This window comes from Saimiri boliviensis, chromosome 4 (genome assembly GCF_048565385.1).
Source record: "Saimiri boliviensis isolate mSaiBol1 chromosome 4, mSaiBol1.pri, whole genome shotgun sequence".
In the NCBI taxonomy this organism is placed as follows: domain Eukaryota; kingdom Metazoa; phylum Chordata; class Mammalia; order Primates; family Cebidae; genus Saimiri; species Saimiri boliviensis.
In genome coordinates, this window is record NC_133452.1 from 158,960,245 (window position 1) to 158,987,344 (window position 27,100).

The 27,100-nt window shown below is 40.4% G+C and overlaps 1 protein-coding gene and 1 non-coding gene across 6 annotated transcripts in view; one reads left to right on the forward strand and one right to left on the reverse strand.

Moving 5' to 3' along the window:
* The window catches only part of CDKAL1 (CDKAL1 threonylcarbamoyladenosine tRNA methylthiotransferase), a 731,789-nt gene that overhangs the window by 463,100 nt on the left and 241,589 nt on the right, over positions 1-27,100 (forward strand). For all 5 annotated transcript variants that reach the window (XM_003927310.3, XM_074398506.1, XM_010338014.2 and 2 more), the window contains one exon: positions 23,294-23,439. In XM_003927310.3, the coding sequence (XP_003927359.1) occupies positions 23,294-23,439 (146 nt within the window). The remainder of the gene's footprint in view (positions 1-23,293; positions 23,440-27,100) is intronic.
* LOC120361179 (U6 spliceosomal RNA) lies at positions 12,611-12,719 on the reverse strand. The gene has a single exon (XR_005577528.1). It is a non-coding gene; the product is annotated as a U6 spliceosomal RNA (small nuclear RNA).

Genomic DNA, 27,100 nt, shown 5'->3' on the forward strand with positions numbered 1-27,100 from the left:
ATTATATCCTCTTTTAAACGTATTTAGTATTTACACTATCCTTTTTTCCCCTGGAACTCAAATTTCCATTGTACTTCGTCTATAGAATTCTATTGTGTGTGTGTGTGTGTGTGTGTGTGTGTGTGTGTGTATGCATATATATTATATATTATACATATTATATATAATATATATTATGTATATTATATATAAAATATTATATATATGTATGTTTATATATATTCTTTTTGTGACAGCATCTCACTTCCTCACCTAGGCTGAAGTGCAGTGGCACAATCTCTGCACAATCTCTAATCACTGCGACCTCCGCCTCCCGGGTTCAAGCAGTTCTCCTGCCTCAGCTTCCTAAGTAGCAGGGATTACAAGCATGTGCCACCACACCTGGCTAATTTTTGTATTTTTTGTAGAGACAGGGTTTCATCACGTTGTCCAGGCTGGTCTCGAACTCTGGACGTCAGGTGACCCGCCCTCCTCAGCCTCCCAAAGTCCTGGGATTACAGGTGTGGGCCACTGCACCCGGCCAATTCAATATATTTTAAGCTTGAAAGTCTATTGATCATTGTATCATCCTTCTCTGCATCAAAATATATGTATAAAATAAAATACAAACATTATTGTTATTAGAAGCCTCCAGATATTTTTAAGAGAAACATTTCTTTTGGATTGGATTGTTATTAAATTACTACTAGTATACGTTTCACCAAAACAGCATAAATACTAAAATTGTTTAAAATACAATCTTTAACGGCATGGATGTTGGGGGTGAATAGGCATGAGAACCCTTTATGTTGCTTAAAAAAGGCAACTTGATATGTTCTGTGTTTGGTGGCCTGATGACATTCAGTAAAGGGGAGAGGGAGGTGTGAGAGGACGCACAGCATCAAGCCTTCACCACAGACAACCCAGGTTTAGGAAAGACTACAAAGGAAGTTGAAGATCTGGAAATGGACTTCTGCAAAAATAACTCTCACCGCCACTTTGTTCCTTTGCCCATTTGAAGACTCAGACTTACGTTATGGTTTATAAGAAAAAAATTGTGAGGTACACTCCCGATATTTTAGTGCAAAGTTACACTCGAGAGATGGACATAGCAAAATAAGAGGCTTCTGAAGGTTGGGTGGGTAACACCAGAAATACATATTAATCCATGGGGTTTAGTGCATGAGGGCAAGAAAGTCAGAAGTTTGAAACTTGGTAACTGAGCAGGAGGAGGCTGTCATGCTCTGACAAGGAAATATTGGGCTCATTTGTGAACTTTTATATAATCAGTGATTATGAGAAATCAAGTTTATTTAGGAGAAAATAAAATAAAACACCCAGATGAGAGTATTCCATTTGTTTTTAGTTTTAAAGAGTCATTTTGAATGTGTAATCATTGAAGTTGTAAGGGATTGAATTTCCCTTTCTTCATTTCACTCAGCCAAAAACGTTTCAGAATGTTAATTTTACTCAGCGTAGCTTCATAACTCGTATATGTTATTTCATCTGGAATGCATTCTTGCACTTTTTGACACCACATCTTAGATACCCTTGCAAAATAATTCCCAGTTTTTTCTCTGATGAACTGTGCCCATTAGTGAGTTCTGTGGAGAGATGATTCTATAAGGATTGGGCAACAGCAAAAATCTAAACATTGCATAGGAAATCGTTGGTGGTCCCCATCACTCTCCATCCAAGTTCACTTCAGCACATTACACATTCTGTTAGACCCATCTTTGGAATGTCCTTTTCCCTAGCTGTCTTCTATATTTTCAGTCTCTAAATTTGAAATTTTAAAAAGTCAGGGTACTTGATCTGGAAATCACTTTGTCTCACCTAAGATAGAAGGAAATTCTTATTTATTTATTTATTTGTTTATTTAGAGACAGAGTCTTGCTGTGTCGCCAGGCGCCAGGCTGGAGTGCAGTGGCGTGATCTTGGCTCACTGCAACCTCCGCTTCCTGGGTTCAAGCAATTCTCCTGCGTCAGCTTCCCGAGTAGCTGGGACCACAGGTACATGCCACCACACCCAGCTAATTTTTGTATTTTTTAGTGGAGACAGGGTTTCACCATGGTCTCAATCTCTTGACCTCATGATCCGCCCACGTCAGCCTTTCAAAGTGCTGGGATTACAGGTGTGAGCCACCGTGCCCTGCCTTATTTGTTTATTTATTTATTTATTTATTTATTTATTTATTTGTCTTTGAGACAGAGTTTGGCTCTCTTGCCTAGGCTGGAGTGCAGTGGTGTAATCTTGGCTCACTGTAACCTCCACCTCTCCAGCTCAAGCAATCTCCCACCTCAGCCTCCCGGATATCTGAGATTACAGGGGTACACCACCAAACCTGACTGATCTTTGTATTATATATGGAGATGGGATTTCACCATGTTGCCTAGGTTGGTCTCAAAGTCCTCGGTTCAAGCAGTCTGCCTGCCTCCCCCTCCCAAAGTGCTGGAATTACAAACATAAGCCACCATGCTTGTCCTGAAGGAAATTCTTAGCATGTAATAAAGTGTACTGGATTTCCTTAATCATTGTTATTTAGACTCATGCTTATCTAGTTCTTTAGCCAGGTAAACATAAGGTATTAGTAACACAATTTACAACACTTTTGCTCATTGGAAAGATCTGAACATTGGAAACACAAAGAGAGTAGTGCAAAGCCTGTTCTTAAAAAAAAAAAAAAAAATCACTTTAAAAATAAAAGACAACAGAAAATCCCAAAAGAACAAAATACAAAAAAAGAAAAAAAAATCAATTTTAATCTTAAAAAATTACAGAATTTAACATCTCAGAATGCTGATATATCAAATGATTTCCTCTGTTAGCATCGGGCAAAACCTTGCAGAAAAGAGTAAGTTAAAGTTTTTTATTTGTGGAGACCACAGACTTTAACAGAAAAGGGGAGTTTAAAAAATCACAATTTTCCCTTCTAATGTAAATAAATCTACATTTTTTAAATGCATAAAACTGTAATTTCTATTTCATTTAAAAAAAAAAAACACACATTTTTTAGAAAGCTCAAGTCTTAAAAGTAAATTTGGCTTCCCAAATGGAACTTTTTCCTGAATTCTTTACATGCTAAAGGAGCTGTCTGATCCTATAGCTTTGGAACTCATGGTGTTTCAAAAAGCAGGTTAAAATCTCAAAATATTCTCACAGGGTGTTGTTAGACAAGCCGGCTTACCATGTAGTAACTTGAAATACTTTCATTTATGTTCCAGTTAAAGAACTGACATGTGAAGACAATTTTACCAAGTGAAAACAATTCAAATAGAACAGAGGTGGAATATGTCCCTTGTTGCCTTATTAAAAATGTATGTTTATCAGTTTGTACTTAAAATTCATATTGATCAGTAGCAAAAGACTACAAAGATCGCATTAATATATTATTTAATTTTAAGTAATGTAATACGATCTATTTAACTTAAACACATCAGACATTTAAAAAAAAAAAATCCACCCCTTTCTCATATAACCAAACTAGGGAAAATTTGGCAAATTACAAAAATTACAAATTATCTTTGACGTGTATAATGTATGTTTTATATATCAAAAACCATATTACGTAGGCCAGGCACAGTGGCTCATGCCTGTGGTTCCAACACTTTAGGAGGCCAAGGTGGACAGATAACCTGAGGTCAGGAGTTCAAGACCAGCCTGGCCAACATGGTGAAACCCTGTCTCTACTAAAATTACAAAAATTAGCCAGGAACGGTGGTGTACACCTGTAATCCCAGCTACTCGGGAGACTGACAGCAGAATCGCTTGAACGTGGGAGGTAGAGGTTGCAGTGAGCCGAGATCACTACACTCCAGCCTGGGTGACAAAGCAAGATGCCATCTCACAAAAAAAAAAAAAAAAAATTTCACAAAAGCTATATAATATGTATCAAAAACCATTTATAATGTGCATAATACCTATATATACATATATATGTTATGCCTTGTTTTAGAAAGACTACTCTCCACCTTTTTCTTCTCTCCCACTCCCAGAAATGATTTGCTGTGAGTTAACACCTTTATGCAAATTAGTTTGCGCTATTCCTCAAGAATTAGTGTATGTATAGAGAGGATTACAGGTAGGTCAATCCATAGGAATGATACTCTTGTGAGAGACATTTGATTGAGCCATGCCACAGGCACTGTGTTTATATTCCATTGCTGCCATTTCGCGTGGACGTGGTAATTAATTTCTCTGAATCTAAGATGGTGTGAAGTAAAACTACTTCTAGGTTTTTCTGAAGTTTAAATGAAACAATGAAGGTAACTCACTACGTTGTCTAGCACATATAGATGCCAACTGCTATCATTACTGTTACTATTTCTGCTACTACATCTGAAGCAGAATATTTCCCTGATCGCTTGGCAGGTGGGAACTGGAGTGCACGGGTACTAGAACTGGCCAGGCGCTTCAGTGTCCACAGGGGCAGACTGCACCTGCTTGATCCTCCTGTGTTCCACGCCTCATGGGACAGGGAGTGCAGGTGAGTGGATGCAGGAGCTGGGGCGGGAGCAGGGCCAGCAGATATATCTCCATGCGGGCCCTGTAGCAGCTTCTAGGGAGGTGCCCGAGACCCCCGAAGCCCCACAAGGAGTATTACAGTGCCCTTTGAGCTTTGCCATTCCCAGACGGCTTAAGTGTTAATAGCTCAGTGGAGAGTCAGTGTGATAGCCTTTTGCACTCACACTTGTGGCCCCCGAATTCTTGCCAGCCTCCAGGAGGAATGAGGTTGCATGAACGAATTACAGATGGTAAGTGCAGAGGATTTTATTACTGATGAAAATGGCTATCAGTGGAAAGGGGAGCTGAAAAGGGGATGGATTGGGAAGATATTCTTCTCCTCTCAGAAGACACAACTTCAAGCTCTCTCTCTGAGGTCAAGCTGCTTCTCTCTGCCATCCATCCATAGTCTCCATTGTCCATCTGCTTCTCCTCTCTTTGTTGGCTGAGCTTGGGGTTTTTATGGGCACAAGATGTGGGATGGGGAGGGCTATGGGTGGTTTTGGAAAGGGCAACATTTGAGCAGGAACCTACGGGGATGTAGGTTCTCATTTTGAGCTGTAGTTCCAGGCTTGAGGGTGGAGACCTCCTCAGAGACCTGCCCTTTTCTACCCAGAATTTCCCCACCTCCTCTCCCTGTCACTACTACTGTATCACTAATAGTGCTGTAAATTGGAATAGGCTGGGGAGCCTTTTTTTTTGTTCCTCTGTAATCATTCCAGTTAAATGACTTCTTATGGCCCATTTTTCAAATACTTTTTTTGGGGGGTCAATGACTTGTAATTATATGTATTTAGGGTACAATTTGATATTTCCATTCGTATATATGTCGCATAATGATCAAACAGGGTATTTAGCTTGCACATCACCTTATACATTCATCGTTGCTTTGGGTATGGACGCTCTTGTAGCTATTTTGTAATTACGTTCCATCTTCTTAAGACCTAAAGTTTTAAAAGAACTTTTAAGCTGTGCCTGATGGCTCACACCTGTAATCCCAGCACTTTGGGAGACTAAGGTAGGAGGATTCCTTGAGCTCAGGATTTCGTTTGAACCTAGGAGGTGTACTCTTCAGTGAGCTGTGATCACGTCACTGCACTCCAATCTAAGTGATGGAGCAAGACCCTGTCTCAAAAAAAAAAAAAAAAAACCCACAAAAAAAAACAACTTTTAAGACTTTCCTTTCTCTACAATCAATTTGAGAGGTCGGGGAGAATTGCCCATCCCTCTTTTTTTCTTTTACCTTCCTTCTCTCTTTTTTTTTCTTTGAAACAGAGTCTTGCTTTGTCACCAGACGCCAGGCTGGAGTGCAATGGCGCCATCTCAGCTCACTGCAACCTCCGCCTCCTGTGTTCAAGCAATTCTCCTGCCTCAGCCTCCCAATTAGCTAGGACTACAGGTGCACACCATCATGCCCAGCTAATTTATTTCTTTTTAATTTATTTATTTATTTTTTTATTTTAGTAGAATCGGGGTTCCACAATGTTGGCCAGAATGGTCTTGATCTCTTAACCTCGTGATCTGCCCGCCTCAGCCTCTTAAAGTGCTGGGATTACAGGCGTGAGCCATCGTACCCGGCCTCTTCTCATTTTTATATGCTTTTCAAATAAAGAATTTTTTTATCTCTATTTTTTCCATTCTCTCATCAGAGCTCCAGGGACAACATTGTCCCAATGGTAATAACTTGTTCAGGAATGAGTCTAAGATGTTTTGCTGATTCTTATCTCTGATTCTCCTTTGTTTGTTGTTTTCATATTCAGATTTCTCTCTTCTGTTATGCTAATTTGGAAGCATTATGAGCCCCTTGAGTCTAAGTGCTTGGGTGATTTGGCCACTGCTTAGAAGAAAAGTTTTTTCTTCTTTTCTTTTTGGAGAAATTGAGCTCAGAACTAATGATCTATTGTCAAGAAATACTGTTAGCTTTATATGTTAATCTTTGAAAATCATTTCACTTTTCTCAAACATACTAGATAGTGTCACATATAATTTTATAATGTAGTTGTTTCAAGATGATAGCAAGACTAATGAAATTTTCTTTTAATAATGGTTGTTTTCCGCAATGATTAGTTTTTTATTCTATTTTTCTCAATTTTTCAAAATTTAAAGAAATATGCATTGCTTTTACGGAGTTTTTTTTTTTTTATTACTTTATGTGCACTACTCCCCCATCCCCAGAAAATTAAAGCAATTAAGCACTACTCATTTTATGCATCTTTTTTCTAAGGGAATGGGACAGGTTCACCCTTATAAGATACTATAAGGCCAACCAGCAAATGGACAATTCTCGCTTTAGAAGGATTTCAACAAAATCTGTAGTAATTGGTATGTTTGATTAAAAAAAAAAAAAAAAAAAGTAAACAGGTAGAGAATCGTTAAGTGATCTCCAAGTATACTTATTTATATATTTTTAAAGATATGTAAGGATATTATTACATTTAGAAAAGCCAGAAGAACTGATAGAGCAGGTCACTAGGTTATTTCATAAAATATATAGCCTTATATTTTAAGACACTAGGTATGTTATGTGTGTCAAAATCAGATCAAGTTAAAATTTTGAGTTTACTATGCATACAAAAGAAAAATTTATGAACCAGGAAGACCTCAAACTGAAACATGCCACGAAGTCTCAATTTTACGGCAGCCATAACACAATTTATAGACTGTAAAGTGGGCAGTATTTTGACCTTTTTCATGATTGGCTGTACTATATTCTTCTTTAAGGTAAACCAACGTGTGTAAGCTGATTTGTCTGTAGCTGATTGGTTTAACTTCATTGTCTCAAAACGACAAAAGTTTATGTTTTTGTTTTGTGTTTACGGTTATTATTTTGAGGAAATCAAGATCTTAAGTTTTGGTTACCTATGTGCAGTGGCCTGTGTATCTAAACTGTGACCACCATTTTTATGTATTAAATACATGTTATCTTCTGCAGTTTGTCTGGGAATTTTTTATTTTTTTTCTTTTTGTGAAGACAGAGTCTCATTCACTCTGTCACATGGGCTGGAGTGCAGCGGCACGATTTCAGCTCCCTGCAACCTCTGCCTTCTGGGTTCGAGTGATTCTCCTGCCTCAGCTTCCTGAGTAGCTGGGACTACAGGCATGCACCACCAGGCCCAGCTAATTTTTGTATTTTTAGTAGAGATGAGGTTTTACCATGTGGGCCAGGCCGGTCTTGAATTCCTGACTTCAAGTGGTCCACCCACCTCAACCTCCCGGAGTGCTGGGATTGTAGGCGTGAGCCACCGTGTCTGGCTAGGAAGCATTTTTATCATTCAAAATGAACTCTACTTGGGATAAAGCCTTCTGTTGCTCATATAACAGTTAACTTCTTCCTCCTCTGTTTTACCTTCACAGTTGATAGACACTTCCATTCTAAGATTTATTGCAAATTGGTTAAGGACACTGTGCTATGACAAGCTTAGGTTCTAAATCCAGTTCTTCTACTTACTGCACTTGACTGTAGACACATCAGTGATTTTATTTTTTGGGACGGAGCATTACTCTGTCACCCAAGCTAGAGTGTAGTGGCATAGTCACGACTCACTGTAGCCTTAACTTCCTGGGCTCACATGATCCTTCTACCTCAGCATCCCAAATAGCTGGAGCTCCAGGCACACACTACCAGGCCCAGCTATTTTTTTTTTTTTTAACTTTTTTGTAGACCTGGGGTCCTACTAGTTGCCAAGGCTTGACTTGAACTCCTAGGTTCGAGCTATTCTCCCACCCTGGCCTCCCAGAGTGTTGGGATTACCAGTGTGAGCCACTGCCTCTAGCCAGACATACCATTTTAAACGTCTCTAAACTTTGGTGTTTTTTTATCCGTAACATGAGACTCCATCAGTGGATTAGTCAGAGTTCTCCAAAGAAATATACTGGGATGTATACGTGTGTGTGTGCATGCACGTATGTGTGTGTGTGTGTGTGTGTGTGTGTGTGTGTGTGTGTGTGAAGTGAGGGAGAATTCACCCTTGCTCTGCCATTGTGTTTAATTTGAGCCCTGGAAGGATTGGATGCTGCCCACCCATTGATGGGGATGGAACTTCTTTTACTCTGCTGATTGAAATGCTAATCTGTTCTGGAAATACCCTCACAGACACCCAGAAATAATATTTTATCAGCCGTCTGTGCATTCAGGAGCCTGTCGACACATAGAATTAACAATCACAGTCAGTAAGGATAAACTAAGTTATACTGTGTACTAAAAGCGCCTCCAAAATCTCAGTGGCTTATAACAACAAAAATTTATTTCTTGCTCATGTTACGCACCCGTTGTACACTGGCTGAAGCTCTGTTCGCGTTTTGTCCACTTCAGAACTTATATGGAATTAAGGGGGGAAAAGAGACTGAGGGAGCCACTGGTTTGGCTTTTTTTTTTTTTTTAATTTTTGTTTTGAGACAGAGTCTCACTCTGTCACCAAGCTGGACTGCAGCGTCACGATCTCAGCTCACTGCAACCTCCGCCTCCCAGGTTCAAGTGATTCTCCCACCCCAGCCTCCCAAGTAGCTGGGACTACAGGCATGCACCCCCATGCCCACCTAATTCTTTTTGCATTTTTAATGAAGATGGGGTTTCACCATGTTGCACTCCAGCCTGGGTGACAGAGCAAGACTCTGTCTCAAAAATAAAAAAATAAAATAAACACAGATATTAGTTGAAAATAAATGTGTGTGTGTGTGTAATTATGACTCTTACCATTTTATCATCACTATCAAGATATATATTTTTGGCCAGGCGCGGTGACTCAAGCCTGTAATCCCAGCACTTTGGGAGGCCGAGGCAGGTGGATCACGAGGTCGAGAGATCGAGACCATCCTGGTCAACATGGTGAAACCCCGTCTCTACTAAAAATACAAAAAACTAGCTGGGCGTGGTGGCACGTGCCTGTAATCCCAGCTACTTAGGAGGCTGAGGCAGGAGAATTGCCTGAGCCCAGGAGGCGGAGGTTGCGGTGAGCCGAGATCGCGCCATTGCACTCCAGCCTGGGTAACAAGAGTGAAACTCCGTCTCAAAAAAAAAAAAAAAGATGTATATTTTCGTTTTTATAATGTGACGCCTGATGACTGACTCAGACATTGAGAAGCAGTGGTCACGGTAAAGGGATGTGAAGTCCTTTTACATTTCTGTGAACGCTAATTAGAGCAGATGTTTTATCTCAACCTGTTTTAGCACAGATACTGAAAGTACTCTTTGCAGTTTAGAAGAGAATTTTCTGTTATAATTAAGTTATAGATCAATTGTAAATTAAAATCTGTTTACAACATCCAATCCTTGTCATTTGGGTCATGAGAATTGGAAATTTTCCCTTCTTGCACTCCCTCAGTCTCTTTCTGATGCTATTAATGAAAATTTATTATTAAATTGCTAGAGTAAATATAGGTACTGGTAATTCGTTTAGTAGCTGTTACAGTGCCATTAATGAAGTAATGGATGAAATATGTTCCTAGTCCTCGTCTATCTTACATGACTTGCTAAGTGTTGGAGGTGACTCCAGAAATAGGATTTCCTAGAACACTGGCACTGGCTTTTTGTACATTGCTTAGAAGTTTTTGTAGTACTTACGCCAAAATAACTGTATTGATTAACTGGAACATTTATATGTTCAGTCATTTATACGTTCAACTATAATAAGTATCTGGGGCCAGGAATGGAGCAAGGGAATAGGGAAATGAACATAAACAGGATATGCCCGTGGGATATGAGGACCTGTGGTTTAATTGCAGGACAGGGAGGTAAGTCCAAATACAAACCTATACAGTGTGCTTTGGCATTGAGAGTAGAGCTATCAGCTGTCTAGAAAAAGACATAAAAAACATAATATCGCTACAGCAGGGATGAAAGCGTTATGCTAAGTGAAATAAGCCAGATACAAAAGAACAAATACTATGTGATTTCACTTGTAGTAGTTAAATTGATAGAGACAGAAAGTCAAATTGTGGTTATGAAAGGCTTGGGGAGCAGTGAAAGGAGAGCTGTTTAATGGGTACAGAGTTTTGTTCTGGGGATGGATAGTGGATGACGGTTGTGCAGCATCAACTGGACTTAATGTCATGAATTTGCATACCTTAAAATGTTTAAAAATCAGTTAGGCTTGTTTTGGTCTTTTGGCTCACACCTGTAATCCCACCACTTTGGGAGGCCAAGGCGGGTAGGTCACTTGAGGTCATGAGTTTGAGACCAGCCTGACCAACATGGTGAAACCCCAGCTCTACTAAAATACAAAAATTAGCTGGGCATGGTGGTGGGTGCCTGTAAGCTCAGCTACTTGAGAGGCTGAGGCAGGAGAATCACTTGAACCCAGAGGCAGAGGTTGCAGTGAGCCACGATGGCACCACTGTACCCTAGCCTGAGTGACAGAGCGATACTCCCTGTCCAAAAAAAAAAAAAAAAAAATCGGCCAATCTCAGTGTCATGCACCTGTGGTCCCAGCTACTTGGGAAGTTGAGGTGCATAATTCTCTCAAGTTTAGGGGTTTGATTCCAGCCTGGGCAACATAGCAAGACCCTGTCTATTAAATTTAAAAAGTTTAAAATGATAAATTGTACGTATATTTTATGACAACAAAACAAAAAAAAAGTCGGATTGTTCAAAATATTATCATTGTTAGTCACCTTCTGCTTGTTTTAAGAGATTCTTAATTTTTTTAAGGAATGTTTATACTTTTCCCCCATCTTTTTTTTTCCTTTTTTTTTTGAGATACTCTGTCACCTAGGCTGGAATGCAGTGGCACAATCTTGGCTCACTGCAACCTCCATCTCTTGGGTTCAAGTGATTCTCGTGCCCTAGCCTCCTGAATAGCTGGGATTACAGGTATGCACCACCATAGCCAGCTAGTTTGTGTGTGTATATGTGTGTGTGTGTGTGTGTGTGTGTGTGTGTGTATTATTAGTAGAGATAAGGTTTCCCTATGTTGGCCAGGCTGGTCTCAAACTCCTGACCTCAAGTGATCATGCCTGTCTCAGCCTCCCAAAGTGCTGGAATTACTGGTGTAAGCCACCTCATCCAGCCCACTTTTCTTCTATTTTTTGTCTGTTTTGTAATTTTTCTAATAAGATCTTACATGTACCAGCTCATCTCTAGTGAAGTTATGCCATTAGAATGCTTGTGTGAAAAAGCCAGGAAGTATGGGTGAAATGTGCTTTACCACCTCAGTCAAGTTAATATAATTCAGAACATCTGAAATAGTTTTGCATGAAATATTTAATAAATTCTAAATTCCTATGTTTTATTATTTAATTGTAATAAGACTAGGCATGGTAGGCATGGTTGCTGATACCTGTAATACCAGCACTTTGGGAGGCCAAGGCAGGAGGATCACTTGAGCCCAGGAGTTCAAGACCAGCGAGCCTGGGCAACATAGTGAAACCCCGTCTCTAGAAAAAAATTTAAAAATTAGCCCGGCCTGGTGGCATGTACTTGTCATCCAGCTACTCAAGAGTCTGAGGTGGGAGGATCACTTGAGCCTAGGAGGTCAAGGCTGCAGGGAGCCGTGACTGCACTTTTACAATCCAGCCTGGGCAGCAGAGTGAGACTATCTCAAAAAAAAAAAAAAAGAAAGAAAGAAAGAAAAGAAATAAATCCTTAGATGTTACCATATGGTTGACCCTTGAAACCAAGAAGTGAAAGAAGCCGGTCACGAAAAAAGTCACATATTATATGAATCTCTTTATATGAAGTGTCCAGAATAGGCAACTCTGTAGAGTTAGCAAGCAGATGTGGTTGTTTCAGAGCTAGGAGGAGGGTTCGTGAAATGAAGGAAAATGGGGGTGGCTAACAGGTACACGGTTTGTTTCGGGGAAGGAAAATGTTCTAAAATTAGATTGTGGTCATGGTTTTACAATCCTGTGAATATGAAAAATGTTAATTGTGTAGTTTGAGTGGATAAATTGTATGACATATGAATTATATCAAGCTATTTTTAAAACGTTTAAAGGGAATGGGATAGTTTATCTTTTTTCGAAAGTTTTTTTTTCCTATATCATGTCACTTAAATGAGCTGAAAGCCTGGAGCAGGGTAAAGTTTAGCATTTTGAACTTTTATGTACTTCGTAACAGAGCTGTAATTGGAGAGGGCTTTCTGTTTGGTAACTCTCAGTGTGGACATAAATGCATCTAAATCCAAGTGTCAACATATTGTATAAACCCTCACATACTGAGTGACTTCATCCTTGCGCAGGGGTCGTGCTAATCTTCTCTGTATCGTTCCGATTTTAGTATGTATGTTGCTGAGGCAAGCACGTACCGAGTGATTTTGTTAGGCTAGTAGTGTATATATTCAAAACTAGGTAGAATGTAATGATGAATTTGATGACATAGGGCAATAAAAATGAAACTTAGCTGGTCTTTTAAAAATGTATCCATGCAGAGAGCTGCTTTTTAAAATTAAGTCTGTTTTCATTCGTTTATTTTTTTTAATATATTTTAAGTTCAGAGAGAAAAACATTGAGATGATTATCACTTTGTAAGATGAGAACTCCATGGAATAGCACCAGATAGAAACACTGTTTTGTTGATCTGGCTAGCCATTCTCCAGTTCCTGCCTGTAAAATGGTTAATACCTGTATTTTAAGTAGCCTTAATACATCAGCCCTTCCATTATAAATGACCTTATATTAAAACAGAAACTTTTTCCATGCCGGCTGCTACCAGAGTTCCTCAACTGCTCCCGCTCCATGTGTGCGCATACATTCCCACGGAACCTGCCCTTCCGCTCAGACTCACCCCGCTCAGAGCACGGAGCTGCCCATGGCTGCCCTTCTTTCATCAGCCCCAATTTGAGCTAAATGCTTCTTTTTCCCTTGGTAAACCTGAGACTCCTCCCATCACTTGTAAATTACTTTCATAAGAAAATGCACTGTGGGCTGGGAGCAGTGATTCACACGTGTAATCCCAACACTTTGGGAGTCCAAGCTGGGGCGGGGGCGGGGGGCGGGGGTCACCTGAGGTCAGAAAATGGAAATCAGCCTGGGCAATATGGTGAAACCTTGTCTCTACTAATGTACAGAAATGAGCTGGGTGTGGTGGCAGGCACCTGTAATCCCAGCTACTCTGGAGACTGAGGCAGGAGAATGGCTTGAATCCAGGAGGTGAAGGTTGAAGTGAGCCAGATTGTGCCAGAAAGAAAGAAAGAAGGAGGGAGGGAGGGACAAGAGATAAAGAAATTGCGCTGTAATTTCAGTCTCAAGCTTCAGCATACCTTTAGAAATATAATCCATGATGGGGCTACCTTTATTTAAAGTGTCTTGGTTTTTACAGGCATACCTCAGAGATAGTGCAGGTTACGTTCCAGACTTCTGCAAAATAGCAGATATCACCATAAAGTAAGTTACATGAATTTTTTGGTTTCCCAGTATATATAAAAGTTATATTTATAATAAATTATAGTCCAGTAAGTATACAGTAGCATTATGTATTAAAAAAAAAAACGCATACCTTATTTAAAATACTTTATTGCTGAAAATGAGCCTTCAGCGAGTTACTGTCTTTTTGCTCGTGATGGGTTTTGCCGCAGTGTTGATGACTGTGGACTCATCAGAGTGGTGATTTCTGAAGGTTAAGAAAGTAGCTCTCGCAGTGGAACTTCTCTCAAAATTGGAGTCAACCCTCTCAAACTCTGCTTTGTCAACTGCATGTATGTAATATCCGAAGTGCTTTCTTGTCATTTCAACAGTGTTCACAGCATCTTCAGCAGGAATGCATTCGATCTTGAAACCACTTTCTTTGCTCATCCATAAGAAACAATTCCTCATCTGTTCAAGTTTGATGATGAGACTGCAGCAGTACCATCACATCTTCAGGCTCCATTTGTAACTCTAGTTGTTTTCCTGTTTCCATCACATCTGCAGTTACTTCCTCCGTTGAAGTCTTGAACCCCTCAAAGTTATCCACGAAGGATGAAATCAGTGTCTTCCAAACTCCTGTTTATATTGTTATTTTATTCTCCTCCCATGAATCACAAATGTTCTTAGTGGCATCTAGAAGGATGAGTCCTTTTTGGAGGCTTTTAATTTATTTTACCTAGATTCATCAGAGGAATCACTAAGGCAGTAACTACCTCACAAAAATGTATTTCTTATATAATGAACGTGAAAGTTGAAATTACTCCTCGATCCATGGACTGCAGAATGGATGTTGTGTTAGCAGGCATGAAATCAGTATTAATCTCTTTTTACACACCCATCAGAGCTCTTAGATGACTAGGTGCGTTGTCCATGAGCAGTAAAGGAAAGGAATCTTTTTTTCTGGAGCAGTAAGTCTCGATAGTGGGCTGAAAATATCCAATAAACCATGCTGTCAACACATGCGCTGTCACCAGGCTTTGGTGTTCCGTATATAGAACACAAACAGAGTCAAGTTGTCGCAATTCTTGAGGGCTCTAGAATTTTCAGAATGGTAAATGAGTATTGCTTTCAACTTAGTCACCAGTTGCATTATCCCCTAACAAGAGAGTCAGTTTTTCTGTTCTCTGAAGCTTTGAAGCAAGCCTTCAAAGCCTTTTGTATTGACTTCTCCAGCTATCAGAGTCCTAGATGCTGCCATTTTTTACTAGAAGGCTGTTTTGTCTACATTGAAAGTCTGTGGTTTGGCATAGCCACCTTCATCAGTGATCTTAGCTAAGTCTTCTGGATGATTTGCTATAGCTTCTACTTCAGCACTCGCTGATTCACTTTGCACTTTTATGTTATGGAAACATTGTTCCTTAAGCCTCGTGAACCAGCCTCTTGTAGCTTCCTACTTCTTCCGCAATGTCCTCACTTCGGTCAGCCTTCCTAAAACGGAACAGAGTTAGAGCCTTGCTCTCAGTTAGGTTTGGGCTTCAGGAAACGTTGTGACCGATTTGATCATCTACCCAGACTGCTAAAACTTCTCCATATCAGCAGTAAGGCTGTTTGTCTTTCCCACCATTTGTGAATTCTCTGGAGTAGCACTTTTAATTTCCTTCAAGAACTTTTCCTATGCACTCATAACTTGGCTGACTGTTCCATGCAAGAGGCCTTTTAGCTTGTCTGCGCTTACGACATGCCTTCCCCACTAAGCTTAATGCTTTCTAGCTTTTCATTTACAGTGAGAAACGTGGGACTTTCCCATTCACTTGAATATTTAAAGGCCTTTGTCAGGTTATTAACTGGCCTAATTTCAATATTGTTGTGTCTCAGAGGACAGGGAGGCCCAAGATTGGAAGAGCAGTCAGAACACACACAACATTTGTTGATTAAATCTACCATCTTTTATGGGCACGGTTGGTGGCACCCCAAAATAATGACAAGAGTTAACATCAGAGATCACTGATCACAGATCATAGTAACAGGTATAATAATAATTTTAAAAATCTGAAATATTGCAAGAATTACCAACATGTGACACAGAACTACAAAGTGAGCGCATGTGTTGAAAACCTTTGCCAGTGCACCTGCTTGACACAGGGTTGCCACAGACCTTCAGTTCTGTAGGAAACACAATCTGTGGGAAGCACAGTAAAATGAGGTATGCCTCTGCTACATGTAATTACTCATTTGTTCCAGAAATTACGGCAGGCTGATTAAGTGCCTGTTTACCTTATTGAATGTGTTTGTTTACCTGGTTGAGCCAAAGTGAAATATTCCTAAATGAAAGTTTGTCTTCCTATTGAAATTACAGTTTACACCTCTTTTCGTGTGTGTTGATGTGGTTGTAACCCACATCTGTATTTAAATGTTTAGTGGTGTGCTTAGCACAGTATAAGCTGTTGTAGAGATCCAGAGGGAAAAGTAAAATATAATTCCTGGCCTTTCAAAGCTTTCAGTTCTGGAGATTCATTATCATATTGCCAGGAAGAACTAAGTAAACACTTTGGTAACACCAGGAACTGGTTGCTGAGAAGTCATAAAGGGAGAAGTTTTCGAAAGGTGAAGAGAACACAGATTATGCCAAACCAAGAGTGCTGAGCAAGAAGAGGAATGGAAGAAAAAGCAAAACAAAAAATACGTCCTTTGTCTCCTTGGATATATTAATCTGTGTTAAGTCATGATTCTCTTAGTGGCAGAAACACAGACTTTAATTAAGGGGCAAGTGTATTTTTACTTTGTGTTCTGGCAGTATTAAGTTGCAAGGTCTGTAGTATGAAGCTAAAGATAATTGCTAGTGGGAAGGTTTATTTTGAGAAGCACGGGGGAAGCGAGGAGGAGCCACCACATTTATCCTACTTGCGTGCTATTAGCATTGTGACTTGTAAACTGGCATACTGTGGCAGTGAAGAGTTTGATCTAGTGCAGTATCCAGTTTATAGTAGGAGGCCACCCTGAGTGTTTCCAAGAGAAACTGCACTACCCTCTCTGGCCCGGGGTCATGATTGCTGGTAAACCCCTTTCAAGTCAGTCCCAGTTACTTCTCCTTCACTTGCTAGTTAGGGAACTAACTCATCAAAAAGCTGTTTTACTTACTGATGGGCTCCCTGGAATCCGTATAGAATTGTATTACCGGGTACTTAAAATACTTGCCAAAAGACAAGTATTAAAAAAAATAGATGATTTACATATGGAGGGCTTACTTTATAAGCATATACTGGATTATCTTAATTTATGTTCACTGTAGCCCAGTTGCCCTATGAGAGGCATAGTATCCCTCTCTCCATTTCGTAGATGAGAAGAAGGCACACAGCCTGAATGTGAAGTTTCATCTCACGAAGTGTATTACGTGTCAGATGTCATTTCTCACCACAGTAGATATGTCTGAAGCTCTGAGTGCTGGCACCTTAGAAAACAATGATCTTAGTGCAATTGTGTTTCTTACGTTTGGAGGGGATTTTGCTGTTCAAGTGTGAAGAACCTGAAAGCCAGAGGATCGTAGCATGAGGCCAGCATATGTACTGTAAGGTGTGTAATGTGAGTGTGGCTCCACTTGGCCCAGTTCTGGGTGTGGGGTATGGCTATAAAGAGCCTACTGAGGCCGGGCGTGGTGGCTCACACCTGTAATTCCAGCACTTTGGGAGGCCAAGGTGAGTGGATCACCTGAGGTCAGGAGTTCAAGACCAGCCTGACCAACATGGTGAAACCCCATCTCTGCTAAAACTACAAAAATGAGCCAAGCATGGTGACTCACGCTTGTAGTCCCAGCTACTCAGGAGGCTGAGGCAGGAGAATCACTTGAACCCGGGATGCAGAGGTTGCAGTGAGCCAAGATCACACCACTGTACTCCAGCCTGGATGACAGAGCAAAACTCCGTCTCAAAAAAAAAAAAAAAAAAGTTGCCGGGCGCGGTGGCTCAAGCCTGTAATCCCAGCACTTTGGGAGGCCGAGGCAGGTGGATCACGAGGTCAAGAGATCGAGACCATCCCGGTCAATATGGTGAAACCCCGTCTCTACTAAAAATACAAAAAATTAGCTGGGCATGGTGGCACGTGCCTGTAATCCCAGCTACTCAGGAGGCTTAGGCAGGAGAATTGCTTGAACCCAGGAGGCGGAGGTTGCGGTGAGCCGAGATAGCGCCATTGCACTCCAACCTGGGTAACAAGAGCGAAACTCCGTCTCAAAAAAAAAAAAAAAAAAAGAAGAAAGAAAAAATAGCCTACTGAATACCCAGCCCAGAAGTGTAACAGTTTCATGAAAGTATATCCAGCTACTTCTCTATTAAGTAAGAAAATTTTCAACTTCAATTCCAATTGGTAGTCTATATGTAACAAGGTTAATAGGGTATATATACTTATTAATTCCTGACAGAGAAAGTTTGGATAAAGGATATCTATGAGTAATTTATTATATAATCTGAATTCTTTAGTGAAAGGATTATTTTAAACAGCTGCTACTAAGGTAACTGATTTGAGTTCATCCCTTGGCTTCCACTTTGGCTAAAACGCTAATGTCCACATTCAATGGAAAGAAAATGGAGAAACAAAGGGCATGGTTGATCCATATACATGAGTGACTCTTGCAGAGCTAAGAGGTAACTGGATGGAATTAGCTGGCTCTTTGACTCCATAAGATCCTTCAAAATATTGTTTGAAGGATGCAGTGAGGTAACAGATAAGAAAGTGCAATACTTTGAAAACTAAGAATCACTGAACACATGCAAGTTATTAATAAGCCGCTCCCTTTTTGAGATTTTTATTCACTTCTGGACTCTGAAAGGCCATATGTACCTGCTATCTCTTTCTTTTCACTTTTCTTTTTCCTTTCTCTTCCTTTTCTCTTTCTTTTCTCTTTTTCTCTTTCTCTCCTTTCTTTTCCTCCCTCTCTTTCAAGTCAAAGACCTGACACCTGCAGCAGTGGAGAAGGGCTACATTAGTCAGCTTTCCTAATGATTGCATGCATGGTGACATTCCAGAGTTTCACCTCTGTCACTCTTTTTAATTTACCCCCTTCGTGTCCTTGGAGGACATTGCAAACACTCTCTGAGTTTGCTAATTTGTTTCACTTAAATGTATTCTCTTTAACTTTGCAGGGTATGTTCTTCTTTCTCTTCTTCTTATGCATGTTAAATATGAATGTTAGGTGCCCAGTGGCAAACTGGCTGGCCTCACTGTCTGGTCATCTGCCTTTTGCATAATAGATCCTCAAAAAATATGTGAATGAAATTTTTAAAAAAAGAGAAACAGGTGAGTTGTTGAGTTCCTTTCCTCGTTTTTTACAATGAATATGTCATTGGTCTTGGCATATTTGTATTTTTAAAAATGTGTTGATAGAGAGGGTTCCAAGATGGCCAATTAGGAGCAGCTCAGGATTGCAGCTCCCAAGGAAAGCAGGGAGGGTGACTGGATGCCGCATTTCCAGACGGATTTTTATTGCCCACAGACCAGGAGATTCCCATGCGGAGGAGCCCCACAGGTCACCAGCATGGATGTTTTGGCTGGCGCGGCTGTTTTGGCCCATGAGGCTGTTTGGCTGGCGCGGCTGTTTTGCCGGTGCCCCTGCGCAGTGGTTCTCCGTATAAAATACATGGGTCCAGGCACCATTTTAGCTAGTGATTGGAGCTCCTGGGAGGCAGAGTCGCTCATTCAACTGATTAAAAAGGGGACTGAAACAGGGAGCCATGCAGGAGATTCCTGGGCAAAAAAGTGCCACAAATCTCAGCGTGGCTGTTTCAGCTGGCGCAGTGGGTCGCTGCATGGGAAATCACACTAGTCCTGGCGACTTCTCAACAGGCGACTGGAACACCTGGGAGACAGAGTCAACTATTCAACTTAAAAAACAAAAAAAAAAGGCTCTGAGACAGGGAGCCAGGTGATTAGGCTCAGCTGGTCCCACCCCCACAAAAAAACAGCAATCAGAAACACTCTGGATTGAGAGTTTCACAGCAAGCACAGCTGAACCTGGGACAGTCCAGCCATGTGGGGGAGAGGCGTCCACCATTACCGAGGCAGTCCACCACTACAGAGGTAGTTTGCCATTGCTGAGGCAGCCCGCCGTTACAGAGAGAGTCCACCATTATAGAGGTGGGCTGCCATTGCCGAGGCAGTTCTAACTATACCCATATAAACAGGACTGCAGGGAAGTTCACATGGCAGCTGGGTGGATCCCACAGCAGCTCAGCAAAGCTTCTGCAGGCAGACAGTGACTAGGCTGCCTCTTCACTGGGCAGGGCAGCCCTGAAAAAAGGCAGCAGCACAACAGAAACAAGTAAATAAAGCCCTAACTCCCAAATTCCTGGACACTTGCATCCTCCCAAGCCTAAACCAGGAAGAAGTCGAAACCCCGAATAGACCAATAACAAGGTCTGAAGTTGAGGCAGCAATTAAGAGCCTACCAACCCAAAAAAGCTCAGGTCCAGATGGTTTCACAGCCGAATTCTACCAGACACACAAAGAGGAGCTGGTACCATTCCTTATGAAACTATTTCAAACAATCCAAAAAGAAGGAATCCTTCCCAAATCATTTTATGAGACCAACATCATCCTGATACCAAAACCTGGCAGAGACTCAACAAGAAAAGAAAACTTCAGGCCAATACCCATGATGAACATAGATGTAAAAATCTTCAATAAAATACTGGCAAACTGACTGCAACAGCACATCAAAAAGCTTATCCACCATGATCGAGTAGGACTCATCCTGGGGATGCAAGGCTGGTTCAACATATGCAAGTCTATAAATGTACTTCACCACATAAACAGGACCAAAGACAAAAACCTCATGATAATCTCAATTGATGCAGAGAAGGCCTTTGACAAATTTCAGCAGCCCTTTGTGCTAAAAACCCTCAATAAACTAGGTATTGACAGAATGTATCTCAAAATAATAAAAGCTATTTATGACAAACCAACAACCAATATCATACTGAATGGGCAAAAACTGGAAGCATTCCCTTTGAAATCTGGCACTAGACAAGGATGCCCAGTCTCACCAGTTCTATTCAGTATAGTACTGGAAGTTCTAGCCAGAGCAGTCAGGCAAGAAAAAGAAATAAAGGGTATTCAGTTAGGAAAGGAGGAAGTCAAATTGTCTGTATTTGCAGACGACATGATTGTATATCTAGAAGACTCCATTGTCTCAGCACGAAATCTTCTGAAACTGATAAGCAACTTCAGCAAAGTCTCAGGATGCAAAATAATGTGCAAAAATCACAAGCATTCCTATGCACCAATAACAGACTTAAAGAGAGCCAAATCAAGAATGAACTGCCATTCACAATTGCTACAAAGAGAATAAAATGCCTGGGAATACAACTAACAAAGGATGTGAAGGTCCTCTTCAAGGAGAACTACAAACCACTGCTCAATGAAATAAGAAAGGACACAAACAGATGGAGAAACATTGCATGTTCATGGTTAGGAAGAATCAATATCGTGAAAATGGCCATACTGCCCAAAGTAATTTACAAATTCAATGCTATCGCCATCAAGCTACCAATGCCCTTCTTCACAGAACTGGAAAAAAACACCTTAAACTTCATATGGAAGCAAAAGAGAGCCCACGTAGCCAAGTCAATTCTAAGCAAAAAGAACAAAGAAGGAGGCATCACGCTACTGGACTTCAAACTATACTACAAGGCTACAGTAATCAAAACAGCATGGTGCTTGTACCAAAACAGAGATATAGACCAATGGAACAGAATAGAGGCCTTGGAGGCAACACAACAACACATCTACAACCATCCAATCTTTGACAAACCTGACAAAAACAAGCAATGGGGAAAGGATTCCCTGTTTAATAAATGGTGTTGGGAAAACTGGCCAGCCATGTGCAGAAAGCAGAAACTGGACCCCTTCCTGACACCTTACACTAAAATTGACTCCAGATGGATTAAAGACTTAAACATAAGACCTAACACCGTAAAAACCCTAGTAAAAAATCTAGGCAAAACCATTCAGGACATAGGCGTAGGCAAGGACTTCATGACCAAAACACCAAAAGCATTGGCAACAAATTAGACAAATGGGACCTAATCAAACTCCACAGCTTCTGCACAGCAAAAGAAACAGTCCTTAGAGTGAATCGGCAACCAACAGAACGGGAAAAAATTCTTGCAGTCTACCCGTCTGACAAAGGGCTGATATCCAGAATCTGCAAAGAACTAAAACAGATTTACAAGAAAAAAACAAACAAGCCCATTCAAAAGTGGGTGAAGGATATAAACAGACATTTTACAAAAGAAGACATATACGAGGCCAACAAACATATGAAAAAATGCTCATTATCACTGGTCATTAGAGAAATGCCAATCAAAACTACATTGAGATACCATCTCATGCCAGTTAGAATAGCGATCATTAAAAAGCTGGAGACAACAGATGCTGGAGAGGATGTGGAGAAATAGGAACACTTTTACACTGTTGGTGGGAGTGTAAATTAGTTCAACCATTGTGGAAGACAGTGTGGTGATTCCTCAAGGACCTAGAAATAGAAATTCCATTTGACCCAGCAATCCCATTACTGGGTATATATCCAAAGGATTATAAATCATTCTGCTATAAGGACACATGCACACGAATGTTCATTGCAGCCCTGTTTACAATAGCAAAGACCTGGAACCAACCCAAATGCCCATTGATGATATACTGGACAGGAAAAATGTGGCACATACACACCATGGAATATTATACAATCATCAAAAACAGTGAGTTAGGGAAATGGATGAACTTGGAAACCATCATTGTCAGCAAACTGACACGAGAACAGAAAATCAAATACTGCATGTTCTCACTCATAGTTGGGTGTTGAACAATGAGAACAGATGGACACAGGGAAGGGAGCATTACACTCTTGGGACTGTCGGGGTGGGGGAGATAGGGGAGGGACAGTAGGGGTGGGGAGTTCAGGAGATATAGCATGGGGAGAAATGCCAGATATAGGTGATGGGGAGGAAGGCAGCAAACCACACTGCCATGTGTGTACCTATGCAACCATCTTGCATGTTCTTCACATGTACCCCAAAACCTAAAATGCAATAAAAAAATGTGTTAACCTAAACTTGGAAACTTTCTCTATTCAAGTATAGGGGATTATGGGATCTCAAGCGTTTGCCTTAAATATTGCTGTTTTTCCCACAAATGTAACAAGGCGAATGCAAAACTTAATTGAAATGAAGCAGGAATGATGTTTGTTTTGGAGGACTGAAAAATCTTTCTTACTCTTTGGGCATATATGATTTTATCTCTTTTTTGTCACCTCAGAGAAACAGAAAGCATGAAAAAATAATTCTCCTGTGGAATCCTCTAAAAGCGTTACTGAATTCCCAGATCTTATCATAGAATATTGCCAAGTGATGTTCATTTTAAGAGCCTTGGTGATTGGTGTATTTTCAACTAGTATGTTTATTTGCTTGCACTAGCGTTGATGTGTGGAAAGCCATTCCACAATTTGTTAAAACGATTAATGTTTTCAACTTCCATTTTTTTAAGGAAATGGCGAAAATCCTTAATCACCCCAGAGTCTATGCATTTCTGCACATACCAGTCCAGTCTGCCTCCGACAGCGTACTCATGGAAATGAAAAGAGAATACTGTGTGGCTGACTTCAAAAGAGTCGTGGATTTTCTGAAAGAGAAGTAAGTCTGTTAGTACTTAAGAAAATAACCATTTCTTTTTTCTTTCAAGAGCTTGTGGCAAAAATGCCCTTATTACAGCCTTACAATTAAAGGTATAAGAGAGAAGGCGAGACTTTCGAAGCCTTCAAAGCCTTTAAGTCTCCTTGGCACCTTTGATGTGGCTTTTTCTTTCTCCTCAGTTTATTTCCACCTTCCGTCTGTACACAACACACCATTAATTTGTGTAAGATTGCCAGTCTTTTTAAGGTAATGTGAGTTGTGATTATTTTTATACCTGACCTGGTGGATGGAAACTGCTTTTGCTTTGCTCTATGTAAATCTCCTTTAATGTGGCTTTTTGAAGTTATGAGCTGGTTTTGACATGGAGAGAGGCCAAATCATGTCACTACAAAATAGATAATTTTCTGCTGGACAGCATTTTTTAGAAAGTATCTGGAATGTCTCTGCTTTTACACACAAATCCCTGCAGTTTGCTTAAAGAATTGTGATTTACAAGGAGGTTTGAGGATTCTAATTTTTAAGGTTCAAATTGCTATTGACCAAAATTAAGGCATATTTACACAATGTCAGACATGAATGATAATTTTGTTTCCACAGAACATACTTGCAGCCCTTAATTATGTTCTTCGGAACGCTGCTCCTCATCACCAAACGTTGACTGCCTTCTGTGATTATGCTGGCCAGGAAACGGAAGCGCTGGCCAGGGTCATACAGAGCCTTCTCAAGTCAAGGACACTGTTCTGCCCTTGGGGATATGTCATTAGTCTTGGCATATTTGTGGCCTGGGTCTTCCTACTTTCCATAAATTTTTTCCATGGCTTTTTCTCTGTTGTTTTTCTTAATTAAGATGCAACTTTTTATTTCCATCTTCTTGTTTATAATTATGTACCTTTGCACTGTGTCAGAGTACTGCATGGATATGATTGCTTTATACAAATCGTAAGCAATTATTTTTTCCACCTGTAATTAGTCATTTATTCTAACTGCATACGATCGTTTTAAAATCTTCTCTTTTTTTTTTTTTTCCTTTTTACATTCTTCCATACCTTTATATATCTTTCTAACTTTTTTCACCTCTAGGCATTCTTGATTATCGTAACCATTATGAGGAATGCTACTTAGTGTACATTCAAACAATTATAGGTAATTGTCCAGATACTCAAATCAGTGAATAGAAAGTGTATTTGTTAACTATTATAGCCTTCAAAGTGGAAAATGGAAAACAGATCTCTACCCTTTTTAATACTTTGAAATTTTCAACAGAACCGTGTAAGGCTAAAGAATACAGATTTGTATGTTAAATGTCTGTTGTTGGCCTGTAGCCCTTTTTTGCCTTTATTCTGTTATTGCAGGCAGATTTCTCTCATATAAGAGAGTTCTTTTGGGCACACTGGCACTGGTGAACGGCATATTTTCAGAATTTCAAGTCGGTTGTTGTAGCTGTGAAATTTCTGCCTTGTTTGCTTATTAGAGCAGTAGCAAATAAAAACTTCATCCTTGTTACACAAGATCTTCCCAAGTGTAGACATGCATCCCATGTGCAGAATAGACTAGAACGTTTTCCAGATAATTTGTTGTATTAATATGATTAAAATAGGTTAAGGAATCAGCACCTCTCTTTTATCTGGATTTGGTTGAGGACTGACTCAGTTGTTGGAGGAATCACTGTGGCTACTTAACCAGGCAACAGTTTCACAGCAAGTTACGTTGTTCTGAGCATCTGTTAAATCTGTTCCATCTTGAACAGTTCCAGCAGCCTCCATGAGCTATATAGAGGTAAAAAGATGATTATGTCAGGTATTAGAAAATAGTTTCTCGGATTTCTTTGAATCAGGGTTCTTTGGATGCTGAGTTATCGTGAGGCATCCATTTAGTTTTTCTAGAAGTATTCAACCCAACTGGAGGATCCTAGAACCCACTGTGTTTCCCAGGGATCTCTAGTATTTCTAGCAATAAAAATATTAGGCATACCTGGAGAAGATATAGGAGATGCCTGAGAAGACACTCCATCCCACACACACCCAACCATAATTTCAGTTTCAAGTGCCGTGAGTCACTTGGATTGCAGAGTATGAGTCTAGTCAGTTAGCATCTTGGAGAGATTGTTAAATTAACTCTGTAACTGTGTATCTGCAGCAACGGCAGAGGCAACCCTGGTATATAATTTCACATTTAGATTGTAAGTAAGATATATCGGAAGACTCTAGTGGGCAGCCTGTATGGTATACCTGTTTATGTATAGCAGATGACTGAGAAAACTTCAGGTAACCTATTTAAAAAAAAAAAAAAAGAAAAGAAAAAGAAATCAGATTATCACTGCTAATAAAGTGATCCTAGGCCTGGTGTGGTGGCTCATGCCTGTAATCCCAGTACATTGGAAGGCTGAAGCAGGTGGATCTCCTGAGCTCAGGAGTTCAAGACCAGCTTGGGCAACACCGTAAAACCCCATCTTTACCAAAATACAAAAAATTAGCCAGGCGTGTTGGCTAGCACCTGTGGTCCCAACTACTTGGGGGGCTGAGGTGGGAGAATCGATCGAGCCTGGGAGGCAGAGGTTGCAGTGAGCCAAGATTCTGCCACTACACTCCAGTCTGGCTGACAGAGTGAGACCCCATCTTGAAAAATAAAATAGACTGGGCACGGTGGCTCATTCCTGTAATCCCAGCACTTCGGGAGGCTGAGGCAGGCAAATCACAACGTCAGGAGTTTGATACCAGCCTGGCCAACATGGTGAAACCCCATGTCTACTAAAAATACAACAAATTAGCTGGGCATGGTGGCACATGCCTGTAATCCCAGCTACTCTGGAGGCTGAGGCAGGAGAACTACTTGAACCAGGGAGGCAGAGGCTTCAGTGAGCTGAGATCATGCCACTGCATTCCAGCCTTGGCAACAGTTCAAGGCTCCATCTCAAAAATTTAATTAATTAATTTAATTTAATGAAAAAGTGATTCTTGCATAGTTTTAGAAAGTTCATCAGAACCATAAAATTATGTATTTTTGTCTAGTCCATTACTTACGAAGAATAGTACAGCGTTACTCCCATGAGGACGGTATAATTATCTTTGCCCTTCAGTGAACAAGGATTTTCTATCCTCTTAGGGAAGTCCATCTACCTAGTGAATAATTTACAACTACTATGGTCATTTAGAAATAAATGAAATATTTTAGGCAAGGCACAGTGGCTCACGCCTGCCTGTAATCCCGCACTTTGGGAGACTGAGGTGGGTGGATCACCTGAGGTCAGGAGTTCAAGAACAGCCTCGCGAAGATGGCGAAACCTCATCTCTACTAAGAAAAAATGCATACAAAATTAGCCGGGCATGGTGATGCGCGCCTGTAATCCCAGCTCCTCGGTAAGCTGAGATGGGAGAGTCACTTGAACTCGGGACGCAGAATTTACAGTGAGCTGAGGTTGTGCCACTGCTTTCCAGCCTAGTCAACAGAGTGAGACTCCATCTCAAAAAGAAAAAAAGAAGAAGAAATAAAAAGAAAGAAATGAAATATTTTAAATAGTGCTTGTATTTGACCTCCTTTCCCCTATAAAAACTGGTATTGCTTTATGCCGAATAGATTAGTGCTTATTCTGGCAACACCAAAGTTTCAGAACTTTCTTTCCAGCCACTGGTCTGGATAACTGATCCAGCAGAAAATTGTCTTG